Genomic DNA, 25,589 nt, shown 5'->3' on the forward strand with positions numbered 1-25,589 from the left:
TGTACTTAAAAGGCCAGATACCTATAACTGCTCAAAGGGTAGAGTCTCAACTTTCTGGGAAATACATCTGACATCTAACAGTAGGTAGTATAGCTCTATTAACTACAGTATCACTCTGGCTGAATCTTTTCTCAGAACACCCTAATAGGCTAGTAGGCCTTATTTTCTTGCAGACACACTGGCCTTTCATGGTTCACTAAATTCAGCAGTGTGAATTTTCCATTTAGATATGCCCATTTCTTTCTCCAGTGCCAGTTGCATGCCCATAGGCTACTAGGGAAATCTGCCACAATTAATAGATAGATAACCCCCTAGCATAGCGGACTCTAAAGGACATTGTTTTTCCCAAATATGTGGTTCACAACTCACAAACATAGAAGGTAAAATAGATAATTACAGTCATAAAACTACAGATAACAACAAGCGGAATAAATACTCCCAAAGGTGTTTTAAAGTGAAATGTATTCACTGACATTTTGTGAAGATGTTATTAGATTTAATTAACGAGGTTTGTTTTCATTTACAATGAACATTTAGGTTTTTTCATTATTTTGTATATTTTTGACTATGTAATGCTGTGTATTTCTACCAATGTTGTTTTTCACAATTGTTTTCCTAATGAACTAAGCAAAAAGACTATACAAAAGAAATGCATTTTATTTAATGTAATTTTTTTACAGTGTATAAAGATAAACATATATCATTATTAATTTGTCAACTAATTAAAGTTTCCTTTTCTCTAGTCTATGTGAGTGCACAGAGGCAGAAGCTGAAATTATCCTTCAGTTAAAAAATGAGCTGCGAGAGAAGGAGCTAAAGCTAACTGACATCCGTCTGGAAGCATTGAGTTCTGCACACCATCTTGACCAAATCAGAGAGGCCATGAACCGGATGCAGGTCTGAATATGTTGTATTTTATGCAAGCCAGTGTGTTACATTTCTGTACATACTTAGTTTTGTATTTTGTGTTGGTGTGGTTTTTGTTTTTTTGCTTTTATATGAATGCTTGGCTTATTTGTTTTTAGAATATCTCACGTTTAGCAGCATTGAACAGGACTAGTTTCCAAACACCCCTATAGTCCAACAGCAGTATGTTAAAAAAAATATTCTAAATGTGGGGTATCACAGCATGTGACAATGCTTTTTGAGAAACATTTTGACATGCTAAAAGTATTCAATCACGCTCACAGCTCAGTTCTTACTGCAATACTTGTTGTGTTGCAGTGCTCCTTGGCTTCAGTGAGTTTTCAGACAATTCAAATCATAACATGACCTTGCCAAGACTGAGAACAATAAGTCTAGTAATGGATTTATCTTACATAATAAAATAGCTTCTGGCCACTGTGCAAACAACTATTTCAGTGCACTTGAAAAACCAAAGACAAATGTGTTTGACTCAATGCCTATACTCATTAAACTCGCCACTGTTTGACATTTGAATAAACTTGATGGACTTTGAAAATTTACTGCACCCTTTTAAATGGATCTACTGAAGAGAAGCCTTCAGAATACAAAACATAAAGAAAATGAAACAAAGTTTATAACATAAGCATAGTGAAGTAAAGTGACTTGCTTTAGGCCACCAAATAAGTCAACTGATGTGAATGAACTTGCAACATTGTGCCTGATTCTAAGGCCAATGGGTCTGTCATATTAAATTAATCGTGAGGTATCAAACCTGGCAATTTCTTTACTAAGCCCTCATCATATTTCTCTTGTACATTTCACTAAGTGCAGTGGAAGATGCATTGTTATATTTTCCCTTTAAGGATTATATGTAACTAAATGAAAAAAAAAAACCTGAACAGAAGTAACAGAGTCCAGATGGCTGTCTGGTCCATGACTCTGCTGAGCACTTCAGCTGTTCATGCAAGTTAGTCACTTGCTGCTTTGTAGTAGTTACTGATAAACCTAAAGTCCAACTTCTTGTTTTTTGTTTGTGTGTATTCATGTCAACAGATGATATCTGAGATTTTTAAAATGTTAGAAACAAATTTGCCTCAAACTATTTGTGCATGAGAGTATTGTATAATTACAGTATAAAGTGCCAGACTTGCGCTCTATCTGTCATATGGCTCTACAAAAGCATCAGGCAAGGTTGTATTTAAAGTCATTCTAATTGATTCTGCCTTGCTAATTGCTTCATTTTTGTTCAAGATCATCAATGTGAATCTTTTCAGGTTGCAATTTTTAAAACAAATTTTTATTAGTATAACTGCTACAGGAGCCCAAGAGCTGCCATAGTGTAAAAGGTTTCCATAATAAAACTAATTATTTTAGCTGTCAAACAAAGATAGATGACGGTTATATTCTATATGATTATCCCCTTCACATGTCTTCATTACTTCTCCTAGAATGAAATTGAACTACTAAAAGCAGAGAACGATCGCCTAAAGTCAACTGGAAGCACTTCTCAAGCCACTGCTACTGGTAGCAAAACATGCCGTCCTCCATCAGAGACATCTAGCACATCCTCCTCGTCTCCTTCCAGACAGTCATTGGGTTTATCTCTTAACAATCTCAACATTACGGACACCATCATGTCAGGTTGGTAAACACATACAACCGCAGCTCAACTCAGTACAGTATATGGTAAATGGAAGATTACAGGTCTTATCAGATACATTGCAATCTATTTTCCAGATATTCTCTTGGATGATGGCTATGAAGGAACTTTGCGGAAAGAAGGTCGGAGTGTTAAAATTGTGGTTGTGATCAACAACTGTTTAAATAAAACAAAGGTAACAGTGTATTCCTCATTGCAGAATCCTTTAAACAATAAATGTAGTGGTGTCAGATTTGGGCAGATTTAAAAATATATTTGAAAACTTGCTTAAATACTATAAAGCTAGGAGGTGTGTGGCTTAGTTGATGCAGTGATCAGTGTGTTGCCTCATCGTTCCTGAGTTCAAGAACAAGGCCAATCACTGTGTGGAGTTTTCACATTCTTTCGGTGTCCTTGAGGATTATCTTCCAGTAGTTTAAGGGGGTTCAGGAGGCGAATACACTCATCTGTTTATTTAGAATTGTTAAAGGTTATCATACAAGCAATGCTTAAACAGGCAGCTTTGTCTTGTAAAATGTATCCATTCATATTTAGTTTACAATTGTGTGCTGTTTCCTGATATTACCTGACTATTATAAAGTAGTCATGTTATGAGCTCCACATTTCATTTTTCATCTTGCATGTGTGGTCTTGGATGACAGTTCGTAAATGTCACTTAGCTTCTCTATATGAAGGCAAAATACTGAAAAACAGAGCAAATGGATTGAGAAAGGGCTGGGATCTTATCCATCTCCACTTACTGTCGAGAGACTTTATATAAGTGGCTCAGCAGCAGGAGGAACATTAAGTAAAAGCTGCTTAGCCTTTAGCAGCAGGAGCGCATGTTAATGTGCTGCCTTGAGGAGAACACAGCTGCTTTTGATAAGCTGATGTGCTGTGCAAAATAAAAGGCTTTCCAAGTTGCATATGATTTATTCCTATATTAATAATTGTCAGCCTGTTGAAAAAATCCTAAAGAAATGTCTCCATTTACACGTATTGTATTAGAATGCTGTAAAATTGCATCTCTTACATAAATGTCTCCTTTTTCAGATAGCGAATGCTAAAAAATTCTTCTCCTCAGTGTTAAATTACTGAAAAATGAATTTACGTTAAAAGTAACCTAGGTCAAACCTTTGCATTTTTGCCTATTTTAAATGTGAAACAAAAAACTGTTTTTGTAATGTGCTTATTTTAACTTTTTTTTTTTTCCTTTCTAAGGTCATAAAGCGTCAGGAATATCTTATAGGATCACTAGGTGTGAGTGGAAAGACAAAGTGGGACGTACTAGATTGTGTAATCCGGCGCTTATTCAAGGTAATATATTCTAATATTAAAGTAATTTCATTTTTTTCATTTTTACTTTTGCAGTCTTTCATGTAACAGTTGCCCTTATTATTTTCATTAGAGCATTGCTGACACCCACCCTTCATACTATAGACTGATGTTTCACAGTCCTGGAACACTAAACCAAATAACAAGAAATTGCTTATGCAAACAAAGGTTTTCTTTCAAAGTTATCAACCTCAGTTTTTGTTCAGAGCAGCGAATGAGAAACATTACTTAATACTATTATGCCCACAACTTCTTTGTCATCTGTTGTTTGCTGAACTAAATGTCTCATATACTCTTCTTTTTTACCTAGATTGAAATTTCCAGGTTATATATTGTCTTTATTGGTTATTCTTTGATGAAATTAAATAATTGCCTTAATTTTAATGTATAAATCACATTAAAAATTCAGTGAAGTAATGGAGTACAGTATTTCTTTTTCATCACCAACGAATGATAATTATGGCCAGTTACACTAAGTAGGTTATAAGATGCACAATGTAAGAGAAGAAAGAAGTGTATATTAACCTTAAAGTCACATTATAGTCAAATGCAGCATGGAAGATTATGATGATGCAGAAATTAAATTAACACTTGGCCATAAGAAAAAAAAACACACAAACTGTAGTTGCTGTAATATAATTTGAGAAGATGTACCACTATGGATTTGTTTGACAGGTACAGTTGAAAGTCTTTTGTATGGGAATGAAAGTAAATATTATCTTTCTGGATTATATCTCCAAACAGTCTGATTTGGTGTTGATTCATACTAATAAAATTCAGGGACTGCATTTAAGTAAAAACATATATTATTAAAACTGGTGTTTAATATTTTTAATGTTAATTTAATTGGAATATCTTTAAAAAAATTCCATTGATGTAGATTTAAGGTTGCATTTATAGTTCCCAGTATACAATATACTCTCTTGCATGGGAAAGGCACTACATAAATAAAATGTATTATTATTATTGCAAAAACACACTTTCTTAGCATCTTCAAAGTACAATATGTGAGCACAATTCCTAGAAACAATATACCCTGATTAGCCACAGAATTAAAACCACTGATCAAATGAATAACACTGGTTATTTCATTGCAATTGCGCCTGTATGAGGCTGCATAGCTGCGGACTGGTCAGTGTGCCCATGAAACAAAGTGTATTACAATATATTTACTGACCCCTGACATGCTGACCCCTGTCCACTGCCAAAAGCACCTACAGTAGGCAAGTGAGTGTAAGAATTGAACCATGGAACAATGGAAGAACGTGGCCTGGTCCAGTGAATCACATTTTCTTTCAGATTATATGCACGACCGGGTGTGTGTGCATTTTTTACCTGACGAAGAGACATCAGCAGGATATACTATGGGAAGTAGGCAAGCCTGTAGAAGCCCAGTGATGCTATGGGCAATATTCTGCTGGGAGAACTTGGGTTTTGGCATTCATGCTGGTATTATCACCCACCTAAATATTGCTGCTGACCATGTACACTCCTTCATGAAAATGGTATTCTCGGATGGCAATGACTTTTTTCATCAGGATAATTTGACTCTTCACATTGCCAAAATTGTTCATAAATGGTTTGAGGAACATGACAAAGAGTTCAAGATGTTGACTTGGCATACAAATTTCCCAGATCTCAGCCCAATCAAGCATCTCTTGGATGTACAACAAAAACAACTTGGATTCGTGGAGGCCCCACCTTGCAACTTTCAGGACGTGAAGGGTCTGCTGCTAACATCTTTGTGCCAGATACAACAGAACATCTCAATGGGTCAGAGCTTTTTTGGTGGCACAAGTGGGACCTACACAGTATTAGGCAGATTTAATGTTGTGGCTGATCAGTATATAATGAGCAGTATATGTGTAGGGAACTACAAAGAGAATGTTTCCTGCATCATAGCAGTATCAGAGAACAGTAAAGGAACAAAGAGGAAGACTTCAGTTTGTCACATTGCTGCACTGTATAGAAATGTGCATCATATGCTGGACTCATATCAAATCAGACACCATGGACACCTACATATAATGGCAAAGAGATTCACCTTTCCACTCTTGCACTTTAATTTGCTTTGCCTGTAAAAATATTCTTTATTATGAGCCTTCTGTACCAAATAACCAAATAACCCTTATTCTGTGTTACTGTCTTCTCATCACAAATGTAAATCTAATTCTGTGTACTATCAACTCATCTTCAATTATGTAGACTCTTCTAAATGTTCTTGTGTCTAATTTATCAGATATTGAATTACTTTAATTCTAAAATCCTAAAGCCGGATTAAGTGGCATCGGAAAATTGATTGATTATCTTGTTATACAGTGTGATTGTGTGGTCTGTGAACCATGGTATATAAAATAAAAGTTGATGAATTATCTCATAGATAATCAAAGCATTAAAAACAAAATTATTTTCATATAACACATTTCTGTGCTGCACAAAATCACAAGTATAGTATAGGACAATAATGTGTATTTCAACAATTTATGCACACTAATATAGACTAATTTGCACAATTTTGCAGAAAAGGCAATTGGTGCAAACAGAATCTGTGTCTTGTGCCTTTCATGTTCGTTAGCTACTATGTCAGACTTGATTGTCAATTAAGTCTCATATATACTGTATAAATGATAATTAATTAAAAATATCTAGGCGAAACTTGTTTCATGTGAAGCATATATATATATATATATATATATATATATATATATATATATATATATATATATATATATATATATATATATATATATACACCATTCAATAATGCATATTTGCTGACTTCATTTTCCTACAATTTTCTTGCTCTATGCATGAATTATGTAGAGGCTCATATTTCATTTAGTCATAGTCATTGTTGTATTCTTTTCTTGTATGTTTTATTTATTTGGAAGCATATTTAAATAAATTTGTTACACTATTTCATGCATAATTAGACTTTTACACTTGTCATGTTTTTTGTTTGTCCTTATTAGGAGTACATTTTTCGTGTGGACCCTCTAACAAGCTTGGGTTTGAATTCAGACAGCATTCTGAACTACAGAATAGGAGATGTTATCAGATCCCATAATTCAGAAGTACCTGAATTGCTACCGTGTGGGTACCTGGTTGGAGATAATAATGTTATCACTGTGATTTTGAAAGGTACAGTTTGCCTTATTTTTATAGAATAAAGTGCTTCTAGATTATTAAAAAAATGCTTATTTAAACTGCCATACTAATACAGTGGCTGTATAGTCATCAGTGTCGCTGAATCATTGCTTTAGAGGCTGGGGTTCCATTTGTGGGTCAGCCACTGTCAATGTGGAGTTTTCATGTCTGTCTATATTGGCTTTCTTTCACATCCAATAAATTAAGATACTGAAAGAAGACTAAAAATAATTCCTGGATGAGTGAGTGTAGGTGATTTGGGACATGATTGATCAAAAGTGTTATATGATCACACTTGTTATGGTTCTTACTGCCAATTCTGAACAATTTCAAAAGCTCAACAGTTAATCATTACAGTAAACAACTCCACATGACACAAGTGAATAAAGCAGCTTTACTGTATCCTTTCTATTAAGACATCACCTCTATTTATGCTAAACATCTCCATAAGAGAAAGCAGTTTTAAGAAAGTGCAAAAATATGTCAGCTATATGTTAAATTATATTGTCTTTTGAATAGAGGGTTTTCTGAATTTTCCATCAGTTTACATAATTTTCAAATACTATAAGAACTTTTTTTCCCTCTACATTTAGGTTAGGGACAAGCCCATTTTCAGACATCCAATGTTTTACCTGAACTCATTAAAACACTTCAGTGAATACATACCTGAAACATTTATGACAAATCAGTACCATCAGCACATATGTTTGCAAATGATACTTTTTAATGAAACATATAAGCTAAGAGAAGCCAGATAAGTAAACCAACTAAAAACAGTACCTGACAGTCATAGTATCAGATATTTGTAGAAGAGTGTTTTGGTCAGTAAAAGTTCATTTGAGATGCATGCTTATAGTATTGTTTATATACGATACCTAGAAAAATTTGAACATGACTTAGCAAAATGCAATACATTTACAATTAATTGTTTTAGTTTCTATTAGTAACAAAAATAAAAGATGTTCATTGTCATGCATGATGCAGAAAAGCCTTGATTTACAGAAGTTTTAGTAATGTTATATCAAAAGCCCTAGTTATAACAGAGAACTTGTACAAACATCTAAGCTCTTTTGAGAGTTTCAAACATCATGTCAGGATCCATATCTAGTATTAATTAAGTGCTTTGTTATGTTACTAAGAATCGTGACAGAAAAATCCTGATGGATCTTGACATCCTTAATAAACAGAATTCAAAGTAACAAATGAATGTTTGTATGTACAGCACATATTCTTCTTTCTCCCTCAAGACAGAATAATTTAAGTGGACTTTTATTGCATGTTTATTATAAAAGACATTTGAATTATTCTCATTTTCAAAGACCTTCAGATATACAATCTGAAAACAAACCTCACTTTAGAAAAAAAATGTTAATCTGATAATTTCATACTCACTTTGCAAGCAAGTGGATTGGTGTCCTTTAGCTATTCAGCTCTCATAAGAGAGAGAGGCTGGGAGCATGAACTGATATGGGGCATTGCCACAAACCCCGCATGAAGAACCATCTCTGGATCCCAAACTGGGACCCAAGCACAGCTGTGCAATGGGTGACACCTCAGCACCACCCTAGTTTGAACAGAGTGGAACAGTAAAAGTTTTTTTTTGTTTGTTTTTTTTTACAGTGGCTGGTGTGCTAATCCTGTCACCAAATCTCTCATAAGCTATGAAAAATTAAAAGTAGTGTTTCAAAAATAATAATCCAAAACATTCATGATTCGGAAATTCCAGAAATGTCACCTGAACAGAAACCTTCAATACAAGTTCTTCTACACAATACCTGCACAACCTGACAATTAGTTACTTGCTCTCTGCATATAAATAATGCACTATGCAGAGAAAAACAAACAATAGGTGAAGGAAGTACAACAACATATGCCAAGAGATTTATATGAGCACACTACTGTATAAGAAAGTATGCAGTAGCAATCACATTTAACACATAAATCCAGTTATCATGATTACCTACTCCTCAGCTATCTTGAAAAACATATGGATTTTTTAATCCTTTCTGCCTTTTTAGCTTTCTGGTTCAGTTGTGTGATAATCTTAGCACGTCCCCTATTCATTTTTTTTTCTCCTTTCACTCTTCTCACAGTGCTCTGGTAAAGATGGAGTTTGCAAGGAGGTGCTCTATAGGGCTGATTTTCTTTTCTTTTTTTTTAATTGGCTGCAATTATTTCACAGCTTTGTTGAATTCAGCAAAAAAATGCTACCATAGTAAAGATGCATAGAGGATGCTTGTTTTTAGTACAAGAAGCTTTGTCATGATGGGTGTGCAACACACCAGAACAAACCTTAGTGATTTCTCAGTTACTGACCAGTGTATTAAAGCAGCATGCCTATAAACTTGAATTCCTTTTTTGTTTTTGTTTTAGGTGTTGAAGATGATAGTATTGATAGCTTGGTGTTTGACACTTTAATCCCAAAAACAATTATTCAGCGTTACCTTAACCTCTTAATGGAACACAGAAGAATAATTCTGTCTGGTCCAAGTGGAACTGGAAAAACATACTTGGCAAACAAGCTTGCAGAATTTATAGTATGCAGCTCTAGGAAGGAAATCACTGAAGGAAGCATAGCCAGCTTTAATGTGGACCAGAAGAGTAGTAAGGTAAGACATATATATATATATATTTGTTGGAACATCCTACAGGTGATATCTACTGTTCAGAACATGGCCCTTCTCTGTTGACATATCCACAACTGGTGGATATGACTGACCAGTGAGGCCAAATGTTTGAAACATGTATTATGTAAATATGTAAGGGTTATATTTGGAGAAATTATATTAAATATTGTGTTAATTTCACAGGTTTTTCATGTTTTGAACTCAGCATTCGGGTTAATTATAATGTGGACTCCTATTTTATAATTTGTATGAAACATGCATAACACTTTCTAAATGCACAAATTAAATGCAAACAGACACAATTTACAAAATTTACCCATAGCTTAAATGTCTTACAATTTAAGCACATCCCTCGCCAATTATTCACAAATACATGATTTGGGTGTTTCAAGTTGACACAATTCTTACTATATGTCTGTTCAAGCTGTCTGACTTAGAATAAAATGCAATATTCCTTTTTTATTTAAAATATTTATTAGAAATGTAAATATTAAAAGGTTTCATCAGGTATAATGATCTGTGCTAACAAAAGCATTCTGTCAACACAATCCCTCTGACGAATGAGGCCTATAGATTTATAGGGTTCATATCATATTGTGTACAGAGTACAGTGAAATTCTTTCATGCACATACTAAACAGCACCCAACAAGTCACCACTCTTCAATGGCATGATTAGTGAGTATAACAACCTTACCTTGAAACATTTGTTTTGCTTACCTGAAATGGATATTCTGTCACAAAAAGACTGAAACAAGATTATAGGAAATGTCTTCCTCAGGTTTACCTATTGCTTGCTTTATATCAGCTCTACACCTACATTATCAGCTGTTCATTTAGTTCTTAGCCTGTATTTACTAAACCAATAAATATTAATTGTGTTCTTCTAATTAAAATTTTGTTTTTTATTTGTGACAAATTTACAAATATTTCAGACAAATGCTGGCTTTTATGGAAAAGCATCTGTGAAATGTACAAACCCATTACATATGAAAAGATATCACCTATGGCCACCATACATTTGTAAAGGGTATGATATTAAACTGCATCTGGCCCTGCAAGAGGTCCTCCAACTTGTAAGGAAATCAAGGGGGTTGGTGGCAGGATTGGGACTCCAGCCACCATAAAAAAAAAAACTTCACGCAGCTCTGAGATGATAAATAGGACTCCTTTCTGCTCTCCACGGAAGTAGCTCTACTGCAGCCGCCAATAGGAAGGCTGCTCACATTATGAAAGGGTTGGGTGAAAGGTCTTGGGAGCCCTTTGAACTGTCAAAGAGCCAATAGGGTCAGGCCTGGTGGGGATCGTAACTGGTGTGGTACTGAGGCGTCGCCTGCTACACGGCAGCACTTGGATGTGGACACAGGTATTAAGCCACCCCTCTGCCAATCTGTCTCTGCACCTTGTTTACTTCATTTGAACCAATGTGTTTAGTTTCAAATTAAATATTATTAAATTTTTAATTTGATTCAATTTCCTGTTTATCTTTGCATTTATTTGTGTACATAAAAAGTATCGTGTGAGTTAATGGAGTTGATGGTGTATTATATAACTGGTTGTATTGTAGTGTAAAATCTTCCTGAGGCATCACTAAAGCATGGACCGTTCCATTCCAGTTTCAGAGATAAACATGGGGTTTTCAAGGTCAATGATTACGGATATGATGACATTTTTCATTTTTGGTTCTTTACTAGAGATCTAGTCCTTTATAGATCTCTAGGCTAATAAAAATTATCTTCACATCATTTTTGCAGTGTAGTATCCCTAGTGTTTATGTATTGTTGTTTCTGGTTGTGTCAGTGCTTTCCTTTAACCTGGCTTGCAGTTATTGAATACAACATCTGGAAAAAAGTCATGATTGTACACCATATGTCTTGCCTGTATTTTAGGTAGTTGACTTTTTCTGATGTATAAAGCTTAGACAAGATAACAGTAGTGTTTGATTTTTTTTTCAGTGCTACCTATTTAGTTTATTACTAAGCTTGCAGCAGTACATTATGAAAACATTTATATGCAAGCTGAAGTGTTAAACCACACACAATGGGTCAGTCAATAAATTAGCGCTGAGCTCATATTGAATAAATAGAGATCACTGCCTGAGGGGCTGCATTTGCATAACAATCCATGAAGACCTCACATGAGAAATGACAGGCTCTGGAAATATTGCTAAGCTAACAAATAGTTTTTTAATAATATACAAGCATGCTTGCCTAATGAAAACTAAATCACAAAACTACAGTACTGCATCCCTACTTTGAAACAGGTTTAGCTCTCATATACTGAGCAAATATTATGTGTGCTTTGAAAATCTTAGCCTAATCTATAGCCTATAAACATGCTGGCAATTTGCTTGATACCCATTTTGTCTTTTATGTTATATACTGTAAATAATAAGAAAGCTGATAGCCTCTTTGTGTTAGTGGTGAAAATAAACTGGAATTTTGACAGCTTGACTTTGAAAGCTGGCAAGTGTGGAATTAAGCTTTTGTTAACTACACCCTTTTTCCTTGTCACCTTTCCAATGTCATTGTGAAGTTGTGCTTTTCTCCAGTATATACATTAATGCCTTGTTGGGATAGACTTAAAGTAGGACTGTTCTCTTTATAAAAATCCTTTATTTACTTTTCTATGGTGTATTTTGTTATATTTTAAAAACACATTTTTATATTGTTCCAAGAGGTAGCAACATTAGCAATAGAAGCTGTGCACAGCTCCCTCATTACATGAAGATCCGTGTCCACTTTTTTACTGTCTTACTCATTGCCATTCTTATGCATCTCAATCAGGGGTCATGACAGGAGCAGGTAAAATGGGTGTCCCAGTCACTACTCGGCCCCAATTCTGAATTGATTTACTATTCATTTCCTACTAATGCAGCTTGCACATTACACTATAATGTACGATTTTTAAAGAAATATTTTCAGTTTCAATAAAACATTTTCTCTTCTTTCTGCTGAAAATTATTTTCTTAACATTTATCTTTTCTTCCTTAAGGAATTAAGACAGTACCTATCAAGTCTTGCAGACCAATGCAACACGGAGGAAAATGAAGCTGAATTACCTAAAGTTGTAATACTGGATAACCTGCACCATATTGGTTCACTAAGTGATATATTTAATGGATTCCTCAACTGTAAATATCACAAATGGTATGTTACAAATGGTTCTTTTCCTCTGCGTTGTGTAATAAACCATCAGTAATGTATTTTATGTGAGTACCACATTGTAGTCTTTCATCATTACAAAACCATTCATGAGTTTATTTTAGTTTGTTTTAATTGAACTCTAATTGTTTAGTTAAAGAGATTGGATAATTACAATAATAGCAAAAAAAAAAACCTTTTTACACCAGAATCAATTTTCTTTTTAGAAGATAATGCTAAAGTCTAGGAGCACAAACAAGATATTATAGAGAAATGCATATGGAAATTAAAATTCTGTATGAATGGACCACATATTGTGTGAAGAGTGTTTTACGTTTGCTCAGAACTAACTTAAATGTAAAAGTTCACTGTTATTAGCCAAATGCATTCAAGTGATGTGTGCTAAAATTTATGGCAAACATGTTTAGAGGCTATGTCTAAAGCTAAAACTCTGCACTTTAATTAATGGTAAAATGCAATTAGTTTATACTATCTGTGATTAATCCTAACATTTCAGTTTATTTACTTACAAACAATAATAATAACATGCTGCAAAAAATAATGGTAAATACTTAAACATCCACACAGTGTGATAATTTTACATAGGTTAATAGGACAGTGCATGATATCAATACTTCATGCACTATTTGCAGATGGAGACAGACTAGGCACATAGGCAAAGATCTGCATGTCAAGTTAATTGGTAACTCATAACCGGCTCGGTGTCTATTAATATAGGTGCACCTATGAGCAGTGACCTACAATAGACTGGCACCATTGTCACCTGGTGTTTCTGAAATATGCTCAAACCCCAATGAAGATACATTCCATTCAGTGGCTTTGATAATGAATACTGGGATGGTATTACAGTGTTACTGAGAATAACAAAAATGCTGTAAAAAATCCATTGGAAAGGCAGCTTACAGTTGGGAAAGTATCCCTGTGAAATAAATGTTATTGATGTTGCTATTTATTTAACTCTTCTTATGGATTACTTTGCATCTATCACAATTAAAACTAAAGTGCATTAAATAATGATAACTAATGGTATTTAGAATACACTCTCCTTTGTTAACCATATCCTTACATCTTGCCAGCTTAATAAAATCTTAAAGTTGGCGGGCACTGTATTGATTAAAAATCATAATTAACTAGTTCAATATTTTTTATTTCTTTTCAGTCCTTATGTTATTGGAACCATGAATCAGGCTGTTTTTTCACCACCAAATCTGGAGCTGCATCACAACTTTAGGTAACTAAAAACAGATTGTGCATATTGAAAGTCCTATTAGATATAATCTTTACTAACAGCAAAATTAATTTTATGTAGTATGTGACTTGCTAGCTACTATCTCAAATCACTTTATATGAACTCTGTTGTGCATGCAATAGCATATTTATACAACTGTAGCGCTTTTAGGTTAAAGTACATTATTTAATTAGGTTTACATGTATAGTCAATGGATCAAATAATGGAGACTTTACTCCAATCCCTTAATCAATTAACCAAATGTACAGTATGTAGAACAGAGATTAAGCATTTCATTAATTTTACACCAGCCTTGCATTTAGAACTTTCAAGAGTTTTAACTGTGCTCTAACAATAAAATATTAACAAAGTGTTGCAACATACTGTATCCTGATCTTACTAAGTCTTCTTGGATAAAGCCCAATATGAAAGCACAATAATAACAGTAATTTTATAAAAATTAATATAAGAGAGGAGCATTCACTTAAGAGAAGATGAACAAAGAATTTCAGTAAGGTAACGTAAATGTACAAAAGCAAGCAGAGATGTCCTAAATCCCTTCTTTCTTTTATATATATATATATATATATATATATATATATATATATATATATATATATATATATATATATATTGTGGACCACCAGGCGCGTACAGTCGACCTAACCCAACACAGACAGACGCAACTTCTAAATGGAGAGAGCCGGCTCCTTTTATTCAGGCCCTGGGAGTGTTCCAGGTGGCTCATCAAGATTATCGGAAATCACTCCCAGGTGTGGTAGAAGTCCACTATAGGGCTCTGCAGCTCCCCCTGGTGGCCCCCACAGAACTCAACAGGCCTATGCCAAATTTCAGCTCCCAGAGTGCCCTGCGGGAATCCATGGTGCCACAGCCGCTCAGGAGGGCTGCCCTCTAGCATCCCAGGGGAGGTAATCAAAAAATATATAGTAAATAAATGAGAACACAGAAAAATGGCATTTTTAAAGTTGGGTGGAGGAAGTGATGTCATCAGGTCCGGAACCAGAAATGGCGTTATCAGAATCAGAAGAGCTGTGACTTTTTAGGATGGCTTGAATTTTTAACGAATCTATCGCGTAACTGCGCAATATACTTTAGTTTATTTGTGGAGGGGAAAGCCTCTTCCTCCCAGCCTTCCTTCAGAATATCAAATTTGCCCTGGGGTTGTCGCCCATATACTAAGTCAAACAGTGAGAAACCCATAGAGGCTTGGGGAACTTCCTGATAGGGAAAAAGGATGAGAAGGAGGAGCTGATCCCAGTTCCTCCTATCCTCGCTGACCACCTTGAGTAGTATCTGCATGAGGGTCTGGTTAAACTGCTCTACTAGACCATAGGTTTGAGGATTTTAAATATTTTATCTAAAGTAGTTTGGACATTATCCTGAACATTTCTGAGGTAAAGGGGATCTCCTGGTCCATTAGGACTTCTTTAGGGATGTTAACTCTCACAAAGACCCCTATTAATTCCCGTGCAATGGCTTTGGAAGTACCTGTGCATAGAAGTATAGCTTCGGGATGTCGTAATGGCCTAGGACTAGAACATATTTATGTCCTCTAGCAGAGGGTCCAAAGGGTCCTACTAAGTCGACCCCAGTACGTGTGAAAGGGATGTAAATAAGGGTAATGGGAACCAGAGGAGCATGGTCCCTTCTAAAAATCTGACACAGGACATGCAAAAGTGACTAACCTCCTCATTAATCCTCGGCCAATAAAATCGGAGAGTATACGTTCAAGGGTTTTTTCGGTGCCCAAATGGTACCAACAACAATGAATGTACCTCCCCCTCGTACTTTGCTACCCAATTTAAAAAGTCATTATTCAAGACAAATTGAGGACCCTGTACCATAGGATGTTGAGTTTGTTGGCCATTAATCAGAATTTCAGCATTTTTTGCAAATTTAAGGGAATTGTCATTCCATTGCTCCTGTCTGTTTAAACTGAAAATGTAATAGTGAGATAGGGTCCGCACCAACCTCAAAAGGGCATGGTTACACCCCGCACCGCCGCAGTGCCTGATGATGACACTGTCCCATGACATCCCGGGAATCGCCACATCACACTGGGTTGCCACGTTTTTCCCAACTTGGTGTGGTGGCAGCTTGGGATGTTCATTCTCCGTCCCTTACTATGCCCCAAAGTTTTTTATGAGTGGGGTGTTGTTATACTGCTTTAAATGTTAGACCAGTCTCGCTCCAATATCACAGAAAACAGAGGATTTTGAACAACAACAACAACATTTATTTATATAGCACATTTTCATACAAAAAAATGTAGCTCAAAGTGCTTTACATAATGAAGGACCGCTATCATTAGTTTCTTCAGCGATCCATCGTAATTGATGAAATATTAGGCAGATGTGTACCTGCGGATTTCTCTGTGAGTGCAGGTCATACTGGTCTTATATTTTAACCATTGTTCCGGCAACACAAACTGGCAAGCAATGGAAATATTGCTATTGCAGTCTATTAAAGTTGTCACTCTATGCTTGTTAACAAGTGCCATTCCTGTAAAAGTAAAGAAGGGAGGTTAACAAGTGCACAGTACGCCTCTCCCACTGCCCATATGTAACTTAGGTCTTTGCCGAGTAGAGGACAGTGCTGCTTGGCCTTGGACTTCGATGTTTGCTCTGGGTGGTGGCAGCTGGGCTCTTGAGTAATAGCACATGCTTTCCAGGTTTGACGAGGAAACCGTTTGTGCCCTCTATGACTGTAAAGCTTTTCTATGTCTCTCTACGATCTTAATGAGAGCCTACATATTCTTGAAAGGTTGCCTCCAGACCCTCTGGGCAAGATATTCAGGAAGGGCATTCAATGAAAAAAATCACAGGCAAATTGTTCGACTACCTATCGGCATTGTTTATATCTGCCCTTAGCCAGCACCCAGCCCTCTCTCATAAGGAGAATGTCTGGGAGTGGGTTGGCCGCTATGGGTGAAAGCTCCATTCATGACACAGCCTTGCTGGGGATTCACCATGTTTATTAAGGATCCCTGCCTTAACGAGGTCATAGTTGGTGGCATTCTCCTCCTAGAGAGTATAAGAAACCCCTTGCACATTCCCTTTCAAGAATGGCACTATTCTGTTAGCCCCTTCTGCATGCTCCCAATGGTGTCTATCAAACAAAGATAGCAATACCTGGGATGGAGCTCGTGACTCGTCCTTTTGAACAGTAACCAGTTCCTCAAACTCAGTAATTTGAGTGCAGTACTCTCCCAACTGTCGTCAGACTGTCTCTTTGGTGCTGCCCCTAGCTCATTTAAGAGCAAAATCCTGTTGAATACACCACTGTAAGTAAAAGAGATGTTGACAGGCCAGATGTAATTTCCTTCAGGTGGTCTGACCATTATTTGAGTGTTTTAGCTGCCTATATATATATATATATATATATATATATATATATATATATATATATATATATATATATATATATATATATATACATATACAGTACAATACTTTTTCACTTCTTGTATTTGCAATGGAAAACTGGAGGCAACATGGCTTCTTCACAGATGCCTTATAAAATAAGCACATCTTTTGTATCCATCATTTAAGAACAATCATAATGTTTACAGGATATAAATTACCAAAGAAACTAGTCTTTAACTGGTATTTAAATAACAGTTTGTTTGCTTTAGTATCAAAGACATGATTCCTGGTCTTGTACAGATTAATCAACTTCAAAATAAATATTAATTTACATGGTCTAGTACTTATTGCAGAATAATAACAGTAATATTGAATTATACAATTATATTGTACAGGTATTTTTGCAAAGCAAAATATTTGGTTTTATAACATTTGAAAATGTATAGTGTTCGCATATGTTAGCTGTTGACTATTTACATGATTAATTAAATATAACAAGTGACAAACTTTCTAAAACAGTTTTAGCAATTGAAATCCATGCTTTCCAATTGTTTTTTTATTCACATGTTAGAGCAGATTTAAAACATTTTAACTATGTGTATTTTAAATATATCCATTATTTTGTATGATCTGAAAATGAAAAATACTGTGAAACAAGTTTTTTTTTCTCTTTTACTTTTTTGACATTTTTGCAGGGTAAAAGGAAGAAACAAAAAAAAATAGCAAAAGTAATTGCTTATGTCTTTCCACAGATGGGTTCTCTGTGCTAATCACACCGAGCCAGTTAAGGGATTCCTGAGTCGATATCTTAGAAGAAAACTAATAGAGACAGAAATTGATAAGAACATGCGGAATAATGACCTTGTCAAGATTATTGACTGGATTCCTAAAACATGGCAACACCTCAACAGTTTCTTGGAGGGTCATAGTTCATCTGATGTTACCATTGGTAATTTAAACATAAATTGTGCATTAAATTAATCTTTACTTAAAGCTGACTTCTTTTTTTTAAATTAAGGACATACAGGTTTTCATGCTAAATCTTTTTCTACTCCCTAAACAATTCTGTTTAAATATTTCTGCCTAAAATATTAATTTTTACTTCCTAATCTTTACCAGCCCTACTTATATTTTACAGGTACCTAATAATTAGTAGGCATCCTGTAGAAATCATTTTTAGATAGAATATGCTTTTCATTAAAAATTATATTCTGTACACTGTCTATACAAGATAAGCTGCTTAACTTTTTAGCATTCTGTTCGGCTTATCTATGCAGAGGACCAGGTGAGAATACCTAGTAACTGGCTCAACACGTGAGAGCTGAAATGTGGTGGTGTTATGCTGCACCTTTTCATGGTTTCTTTTTTTATCCATTGTACAGTGTCAGTATTTATACCAGATAATTGTCAGTTCATTTAATGAATGTATTATATTTTACAAATTTGTATACAGGTCCCAGACTATTTTTATCTTGTCCAATGGATGTAGATGGCTCCAGAGTATGGTTTACAGATCTGTGGAATTATTCCCTAGTTCCATACTTGCTTGAAGCAGTAAGAGAAGGACTGCAGGTGAGTAGGCCATATGCTTTGTTCATTCTGCCAATGTAACATATAGATATATTAAAAAAAAAAAAACAACTGCTGCCATCATCCTCACCAGAACAATAGTGACAGAAACATAACCAGACATATAAGCCATGCACACTGCAATATTAGATCTGCATATTCTCTTTTTTAATAATATTGTGAAAGAAGTGTCTGCTAATAAATGGATAAGCCTAAAAAACATTTATAATCTTAAAGAATAATGTGTTGTGAAAATATATTGATAGGCAGCACAGTATTGTAGGCACAGTAGCACATGGATACCAACCAAATTAGCATTTAGGCTGAATTTCTGACATCTTAAAATACTGTTAGGTGATTTCTGAAATGTATCTCAAGATATTTCAAAATATTTGAAAATATCTGCAACACATTTTGAGGTGTCTTTAATTGATTTTAAAGTATGTTAAATTCACCTCCTGTAAATTTTACTACATCTGAAACTGATTTTTGAGATGTCTCCTGTGAATTTTTCTTCTTTCAACTGGACCACCTGCCTGTTCCTGAATGCATTTCCAAGTGTCTTAAAATAACCTTCCATGCATTATAGATATACAGTACAATATCAAAATATTAATTCAGTTTGTAATATGTTTGAATGCAGTTATAACATTATTTTATAAGTTTGTTTTAGGTAATTGGACTTCACATTCTGTGTTGCTTCTGCTGTAAAAATGCATATAAACCAAGAATATAAGAAATTAATATTATATTTAAAACATGTTCAGATAAGATGAATGTTGGATTGCAATTTCCTTTATAGCTTTATGGTAAAAGAGCTGCCTGGGAAGACCCCTCAAAATGGGTAATTGATACCTATCCATGGAGTTCTGCATCTGTGCAACATGAATGGCAGTCATTGCTTCAGTTGCGCCCTGAGGATGTTGGTTATGAAGGATATGCCTCAACTAAAGAAGTAGGATCTTCAAAGCAAGTTTCACAAAGTGACACAGAAGGCGACCCACTGGTATGTACAAGTGAAGATAACTTGGGAAATCATATCTTGGTTTCAAAAAAATCTAATCAGAGGATGAAAGTGTTTTGAACTCCTTCCAAGAGGTAGTGTCCGTAGGGAAACTTTTGGAGGAAATGACTAGGAGATGACAGAAGCAATATAGGAGCAAACAAGTATTTTAGTCTTAAAGCATGAAGGGGTGAAAATACTGAAATAGTAAAATTGAGCAGTTTGTCAAAACTCAATAATATTGCACAAAGGCCCTCATACTAACTAGTTTAATTTACTAGTGTGCATCCAGGGATAGATAATAGTTAGTATGAAATTAAGCCAGAGACACCATAAAAAGGTTTGGGGTAGCCATTGGTATACTTGAAAATGCATTGCTTGAAAAGCAATAATGGTTGGTCTTTACCGACTTGAGTCCAAGACAGAACTGACTGTAAACACAAAATGGCCTCTTTTAAAGTCTGTCAGAGGAAGTGATGTTGGGGGTTCCGGAACCGGAAGTGATGTCATTGGGGTCAGGTGGAATTTTCCGTATTTGGTTTGCAGAAGAAAGAGAGAAAGGGTTGGCACACTGTGCCATCTCCTGGTCCGGCATGGAATTACCCTCTTTCGAGCCCTTTAGCTGCCTCCCATGCGCTTGTGTGTGACAATAGATAGATAGATAACATTTGGTAGTGCAGACTTATAAATACAGTGGTAGATGGCTCACCAGGCAAGAGTCTTTAGGGGAAGAAGGATCTTTTTGATTACACAAAATATGGGGCAGACCTTTCACAGTTCTTAATTCAAAAAACAAAACCACATTGGCAACTCTAATTCCCCTCCACGTGATAGTATTTGTAAACTGCTACCATATGATAGAATGCCTTATGTGTGTAACATAAGGGCAATAGAATTACTTATTCTGTAAGCATTGAAGAAAGAAAGACAAACATAGTAGAAGGCTGTGAAATTGCCCCCAAACTATCAGGTAACAACACAGGGTTCCCACATGGAATAGATAGGGTCTGCAGCATTTCATGCAAGGAAGACAGCATCAACAGTGACTGTCCATTTAAGTATGAATTGTGGCTCATTATTGCAAGGGATGGCTTATTGTCTTTCAATGAGCATTCCAGAGGTGATTTCAGGGCTAATCCCAAGGTGAGTGCAAGAGTCCTCTCCTGGCAACTAGTGCAGCCAGTAAGTGGAAAGAGTAGTCAAGAAAATTAAGGGGTCTGTGATGTCTTGTAGGTTTTAGAAGGTGGGTAAAGTAGGTGAACTATCTTTATGTTTAGTCAGGTATGGTTTGTTTTTACTTTATTTGATTTAACATTTTGCATTCTCTTTTTTTGTCTCCTTTCACTAATAATATGTACAATGAAAACCTTTTTGTACAACAAAGTTGTACTTTGGTCAATATTTATTCTGGTTTAAAGTGGCAAACACATAATTTCCCTTTCCCAATTGACAAACATTTCAATACAAATATATTCATGTTCCCATTACAAATTGTGGCTAAAAATGGTCTGTCATTCCCATTTAATAAAAATAACCCTAAATAAATTATTTTAAAAATTCCTAAATTTAGTAAAATTCCTAAATTCTTTGTATCCCCAACAACAGTTTAACTTTTTTTGTTAAATCAATATCACACAAAATTTCATAAAATGATTTTCTGGTCACATTATTTTAAAGAATATCTTTTTATGCTCCTGTGTCATTAACCTGTCCTAAACCTTTATTATAACAGTAGAGATGTCAGCATATACTCTAATAAAGATATATAGCAACAGCATGCACTGCCAGTGATGTGTCTAGAAAGTGAACTTCATGACGCCCCAACTATTTAAGATGGTACTTGAGGGCATCCATACTTTCAGATTTCCAATGAAACGAACATCAAGTCAGCTGAAAAGATATCTTTTCTTTATTTACGTATTCTAAATAAAAGCCTTATTAATACCACATTATACTGATGCTTTGATATATGGCCATACCTATTCTTACTTTTTTAAAAGGAATTGTATCTTGTAACCCCACAATCTTCAGTATTTACTTAATAAAAATATTATTTTATTTTTGTCATCTGCTAGTTAAATTTGCAGTACGCAAAAAATATGTCTAACTACTACTTAGAAAAAGTTAACGCATCATACATAGATATGCACCATTAGCAGAGCCTTAAGGTCAACAAGAGCCTTGCAGTTGCTTGTGTTCTTGAATGCTTTTTTTCTTCAGTTTTAAATTATGAATGCATTATGAGGTGATGTAAATCTCGGCATGTTTCAATATCTAAATGTTATAATATAAAATGTATCAATTCTGATTGCTGAGTATTAAACTCTGGCATATTATTTTTTTTAAATGCATGCACTGAGACATGTTGCTACATTGAAATGATTTCTTTTTGTAACAGAAAAAATTCATAAAATTAACATGCACAAGTGCCATTTCACATGAGATCGCTATTGAACTATATATACACATGTGCTTATCCTTTGGGAATCCATAATATTTTTGCTCATTATAGAATAAAAAGTGCAGACATTTTTATTTATAAAAGTGTCAGTTCTCATTTTTAGACTCAGTCTCCAACTGCTATAACAGACCCATTTGGACCTGAGCTTGAGTCAGATTTTGCACTTTACTCCTCGCAGCATTGAAATGGTGGTGGTCTTTAGCAGAAACCACTTATTTAGAGGTCAGCAAAAGATATTTCTGACTGTGGCATAGTAATTTTGAGGGCATTTGAAATGAAAGTAAGTTTCAATTTAGGTGCTACATGTGAATAGAAATAGAAGTATTTTCTACTATAAAAATAATAGTTTACTGTGAATAATCCCTGCTTAAATACAGCTTTCTTCCCCTGATGAACTGTAACTGATGCATAAACACACTTTCTGTTCTTTTTCAGATGAGCATGTTGATGAGACTACAAGAAGCTGCTAATTATTCAAGCACACAGAGCTGTGATAGTGATAGTACTGGCCAACATGATGACTTATTGGACACATCGTTGGAATCCACTTTGTAGAGCCATGTCAAAAAATTACAGGGTAGAAAAGTAAACACAGTATACATGAATGAAAAAAAGAAAAACAGCTTCGACAGAAACACTGCCAGTACTAGCATAAAGTGCTCCATAGACCGTACCTGGACATGGAGTTTTTGCAGGTGGGCAGTTTCTCTAAAATGGAGAAGCAGAGTAAATTTGAACGCTTCAGAATAATTTAATTTCCATAGTGATTGGAAATGTGTAGTAAGTGACAGGACTCCATTCATCAACTGGAAAAAAGCCAGTTCAAAAAAAGGCACTTAAAACAACTGGCTGCATATACATTGAACTGAAACCAAACTGGGAATTTTTTGGAGCAGGGGAGGGGGTCCCTTTTTTCTTTCTTCTTTTATCACAGTCGTCTGCAAAGTTTACATGGCAATTCATATTGTTTTTACTGAGGTGCTGTCAATCTTTGAGTCTTTGCAGTTCTACTCCTATTCTGACCTCAGATGAGCCATATGGTGCTGGTCACATGACAAACTGGTCTTTAGTTTACACCATTACCCATTCCGAGATCCATGAGGCATACTAATATTAAGCACAGTGGCACTGTGCAAATCCAGAAAACCACTACTGTGACACACTGGACAAGTGCCAATCTTTACCTTCTGACAACTGCCAAGTGCATTGAGCTTTGTGAACCCTTGCTCACTGGGTTGTTCGCTAATGGACACCATTACTACTATATATATTTTTATGTTTATTTGTTTTCTCATTTTGATAATTTATGAGAGATGTGGTATGCCAGTCATCCACCCAATCAGATTTATAGCATTATACCAATGGAAAGCTGCTAAAGACTGTATTTTAGCATTGTATGTGCGTGTGTGAGCGTGTGTGTTTTTTTAAAACATAAACAAGAAGGGAACATATTTGATAATGGTGCTTTCTTACTGCCTTAAGGTTCCTATTATATCAACACCAGAAACATATTAATTTCAGCAATGTTTTCTTTTTTTTATATACAGGCATGCATATACTATATATATATATATATATATATATATATATATATATATATATATATATACATATATATATACATACACACACAATGGATACAGTGTATGTAATGTGTACATATACAGTGTATATACTGTGTACACACACATGTACTGTATATAGGTACACAAATCAGATTCATTGGTCTTGATTTTTTTTTTTCAAATTACAGTGTTTTCATAAAGGCTAAAAGAGAGTGAGATTATATCTTTGTGATAAACTGCCTACTGATGGTAAATGGAAAAGAAAAAAAATGCAGGATTTAACAGAACCCACATCTGCCAGGTGATACAATATGTTTTTATGTTTTGTTTTGCTTTTTTACTTTGATTAGGAGCCAAAAACATAGAAATCAAAATGATAAATGACTTCAAAACATGAGTGTTGAAGATGAGAGGTAAAGTTCAGTACAATGCCCAGCTGAGCTGGCACACTTGAATCAGCATGAGCACAAGTTTTGATTTTATAGCTTGAGAGCATGTTGTATGAATATTCTCAATGTAAATGAAAATACGACTTTAAAGAAAAAATAACTGCAGAACAATGAAATTTGATTAAAACAAACAGAAATTCATTGTATTTTCATCTATTAAAACAAACAAAAAAAGAAGTAAAAGTGGGTTCGTTTTGCACAGAAAAATTGGGTGGGATAAATTGTAAATATAAAGTCTTGCACAGTGAAATGATAAAGCATTCTGCCCTATTGATGTTAACACCTGCTTAACTTGCTGAAATTTCTTGTACTTTGTAAAACTAAAAAAAAAAAAATTAAAAACTACAGACTTATGAGCTAGTAGACCCAGCATCTGTTGTCCTGTAATAACTGGTTGTTTTGCCTATGCAGGAGCTTCAAACTATATAGAAGCATGTGCCAGTATGAATACATGAAGTTAAAAAAAAAAAGTGCAAACACTGTTATTATGAATGCCATGCATATTTTTAATACATCTGTTAAAGAAATGAAGCAAAAAATCTGAAATTTTTAAACCAAGCAAAATATGAGTGCTATATGTTAAAAAAAGAAGCCATAGCTTATCAGTAACAGTTACTGTACCTTAAGCCTCCAGACTTGGCCTGCTTACTGAACATGTTGAGGAATATCAACAATAATAACAGGTAAACTCTTCCAAAGAATGACTTTTAAAATCATACAATTCTGAAAGTGGCTCCTAGTTTAATTTTGTACTAAATAGATCATTAAAATATAATAAGATAACAAAATCAGTGATATTTTAACTATGTCACTGCATTCTGTTTTATACTGTACTAAAGGAGTTGCTAACTGCAAAAAATCCATCTTCACTACATATTTGCCAAATATTAATATCACTGTCTGTGCAATTTGTATTTATATGCTGAATGATGTGAGGTATATCAGTACTATCCAGCCTTTTAGTTTCTGTGGCTTTGTCTGGAGGTTGGTTTAGTCAACTGGATTGGGATAAATAGACCTGTAACCTTTTTTTCTCTGGGTTGTCTGAGATGCTTAACTTTACAAAACAGGTGCTACCATTCACTTCAGTCTTTAACTGCTTCTTTAAAAGT

The 25,589-nt window shown here is 34.8% G+C and overlaps 1 protein-coding gene across 9 annotated transcripts in view; it reads left to right on the forward strand.

Annotated features, from left to right (window-relative positions):
- Nucleotides 1–24,011, forward strand: part of nav3 (neuron navigator 3) — a 544,841-nt gene extending 520,830 nt beyond the window's left edge. For all 9 annotated transcript variants that reach the window (XM_039761717.1, XM_039761722.1, XM_039761719.1 and 6 more), the window contains 12 exons: nt 744–897; nt 2,355–2,547; nt 2,644–2,741; nt 3,767–3,862; nt 6,853–7,021; nt 9,401–9,636; nt 12,647–12,801; nt 13,976–14,047; nt 18,183–18,379; nt 18,884–19,002; nt 19,802–20,005; nt 22,899–24,011. In XM_039761717.1, the coding sequence (XP_039617651.1) occupies nt 744–897; nt 2,355–2,547; nt 2,644–2,741; nt 3,767–3,862; nt 6,853–7,021; nt 9,401–9,636; nt 12,647–12,801; nt 13,976–14,047; nt 18,183–18,379; nt 18,884–19,002; nt 19,802–20,005; nt 22,899–23,018 (1,813 nt within the window). In that variant the 3' untranslated portion in view covers nt 23,019–24,011. The remainder of the gene's footprint in view (nt 1–743; nt 898–2,354; nt 2,548–2,643; nt 2,742–3,766; nt 3,863–6,852; nt 7,022–9,400; nt 9,637–12,646; nt 12,802–13,975; nt 14,048–18,182; nt 18,380–18,883; nt 19,003–19,801; nt 20,006–22,898) is intronic.
- The last annotated feature ends 1,578 nt before the right edge of the window (nt 24,012–25,589 follow it).

The sequence above is a fragment of the Polypterus senegalus genome, chromosome 8 (assembly GCF_016835505.1).
Source record: "Polypterus senegalus isolate Bchr_013 chromosome 8, ASM1683550v1, whole genome shotgun sequence".
NCBI lineage: Eukaryota > Metazoa > Chordata > Cladistia > Polypteriformes > Polypteridae > Polypterus > Polypterus senegalus.